A 2,038-nucleotide genomic window follows, 5' to 3' on the forward strand; every position below is an offset into this window, starting at 1 on the left:
CTCCACCTCTGAATAAACTAATGAATCATCCCCGACTGAATGTTGATCATGGCTTCCTACCTCAAAAACTTCTAATGCATCATCAACTTGTGATAAAGTTTGTCTTACTTCTTCGGTATAAAGAAGCTTTCTGACTACTTTCACAGATGCAGCATGCAACTTGCGTTTCATACTTCACTTTACAATAGACTAAAGAGGATAATACCTGAATGACAAAATATCAACAAAGTTAACAAAAATAATATTGCAACACCATGATAACACAACAACACATGTTGAAACACATGAAAGAGAAAAGATTCTAGGTGGGTAGAAAGCTCCTTTTCACTCTTCAGCTTCATTTTCTTGTCAACAGGACTTTCCTAATTCAAATGTGATCATGCCGTCCTCTCTAACATTATAAATCAAAAGTGAGGTTAGGCGGGCCGGCACATTACGCCGAAATAAACAGCTTCATTCTATCTGAATGTTGTAAAAAATGTAAAACGAATACAATAAAAAAAATTTTTTTTAAATACTAAGCTCACACTACACAATCCTAATACCTCAACTATCAAACAGAACTTTAAAGAATCGAAGGACTAATATTAGTTATTAGCAATTATAAATACCTGCTTTAATGGAGTCATTTTCTTCCTACTTCTAGGCACAGCTAAACCACGTCGAATACTTAAAACATAATAGACTGCGAAAACGCGGGTAATCCGTTTTCTTCTGATTTCTTCTGGAATTCTCTCGTTCTTTACTCTAAAGCTATGCTGAGCTATGCTAGCTAGCGCCTCGAGTGACTCTCGATCTCGATATTATTCGATACCTTCAATGTATCGATATATATATCGATGACGTCAAAATAACGTCAAAATGACGTCATTTTGATGTCACTGCAAGGAGCCTTGATGAAAAATTGATCATTTACAGTCAAAATGACATCATTTTGACATTATTATGACTTTTTGTTCTCCTTGGGTAATGCATCATCAACTTGTGCCAAAGTCTGTCTCACTTCTTCGGTATACAGACGCTTCTTGACAACTTTCACTGATGTAGTATGCAATTGACGTTTCATACTTTGTTTTACAATTAATATACTGAAGAAGAATTAACACCTGAATAACAAAACAGTCAATAAAATTAACAAAGACAACAGTACAACAATATGGTAACACAACAACATATATATGAAAGGGAAACATTTCTTGACTATGTTCCAATTACCCACATGTGTATGTGTGTGTGCGTGTGTGTGTACTTTAATACTAGATATAATATGTTACTACAATAATATTAAGTATATGTTACATACTATAATAATATGTTGCAACGTTATAATAATGTTGCTTCAAGCTTCTTGCTACTAGCCCAGCAAATACAATGTTACATATAACATACATGTTAGTTGTAATTTCCTTCTCAACAATATAACTGTTACATAACATGCATGTTATATAACAGTTATATTGTTGAGTAGGAAATTACAAGTAACATGTACGTTACATGTAACATTGCGTTTGCTGGGAGGGTTCCATAACTTTATAATACAACCAGAGTAAGATGAGGTGGTCTGGCCGGCTCATTATGACAAAATAGACAATTTTATTCCACCTCAACGTTGTAAATGCATACAAAGACCGCAAGATCTAACGAATATTATGAGAAAAATCTAAGAAAAAACTTCAAAATTCACACTACACAACCCGAATATCTCATGTTTTAAACAGAACTTAAAGAATCGAGGGACTAATATTTATTAGCAATTATTAATACCTTTAATGATCTCATTTCCTTCCTATAACCGAAATTCTTCGCAACTGACGACGAGAATAATTTGTTCTTTTACGGATCCTTTTCTTTTGGAACTCTCTCGATCTTTACGGACTTTACCGTTAGCGCCTTAACAGATTCTCTCTCCCTCCCTCCCTCCCTCCCTCCCTCTCTCTCTTTCTCTCCCTCTCTCTCTCTCTCCCCCCCTTTCTCTCTCTGTATATATATATATATATATATATATATATATATATATATATATATATATATATATATA

The 2,038-nt window shown here is 33.9% G+C and overlaps 1 protein-coding gene across 1 annotated transcript in view; it reads right to left on the reverse strand.

The window, feature by feature from the left end:
- Nucleotides 1-950, reverse strand: part of LOC116853208 — a 2,636-nt gene extending 1,686 nt beyond the window's left edge. The window contains exon 1 of the mRNA XM_032834162.1: nucleotides 7-950. Within this exon, the coding sequence (XP_032690053.1) occupies nucleotides 7-171 (165 nt within the window). The 5' untranslated portion in view covers nucleotides 172-950. The remainder of the gene's footprint in view (nucleotides 1-6) is intronic.
- Between the last annotated feature and the right edge of the window lie 1,088 nt (nucleotides 951-2,038).

Source organism: Odontomachus brunneus, unplaced genomic scaffold (genome assembly GCF_010583005.1).
Source record: "Odontomachus brunneus isolate Ranch 3 - 2012 unplaced genomic scaffold, Obru_v1 Obru_scaffold_287, whole genome shotgun sequence".
NCBI lineage: Eukaryota > Metazoa > Arthropoda > Insecta > Hymenoptera > Formicidae > Odontomachus > Odontomachus brunneus.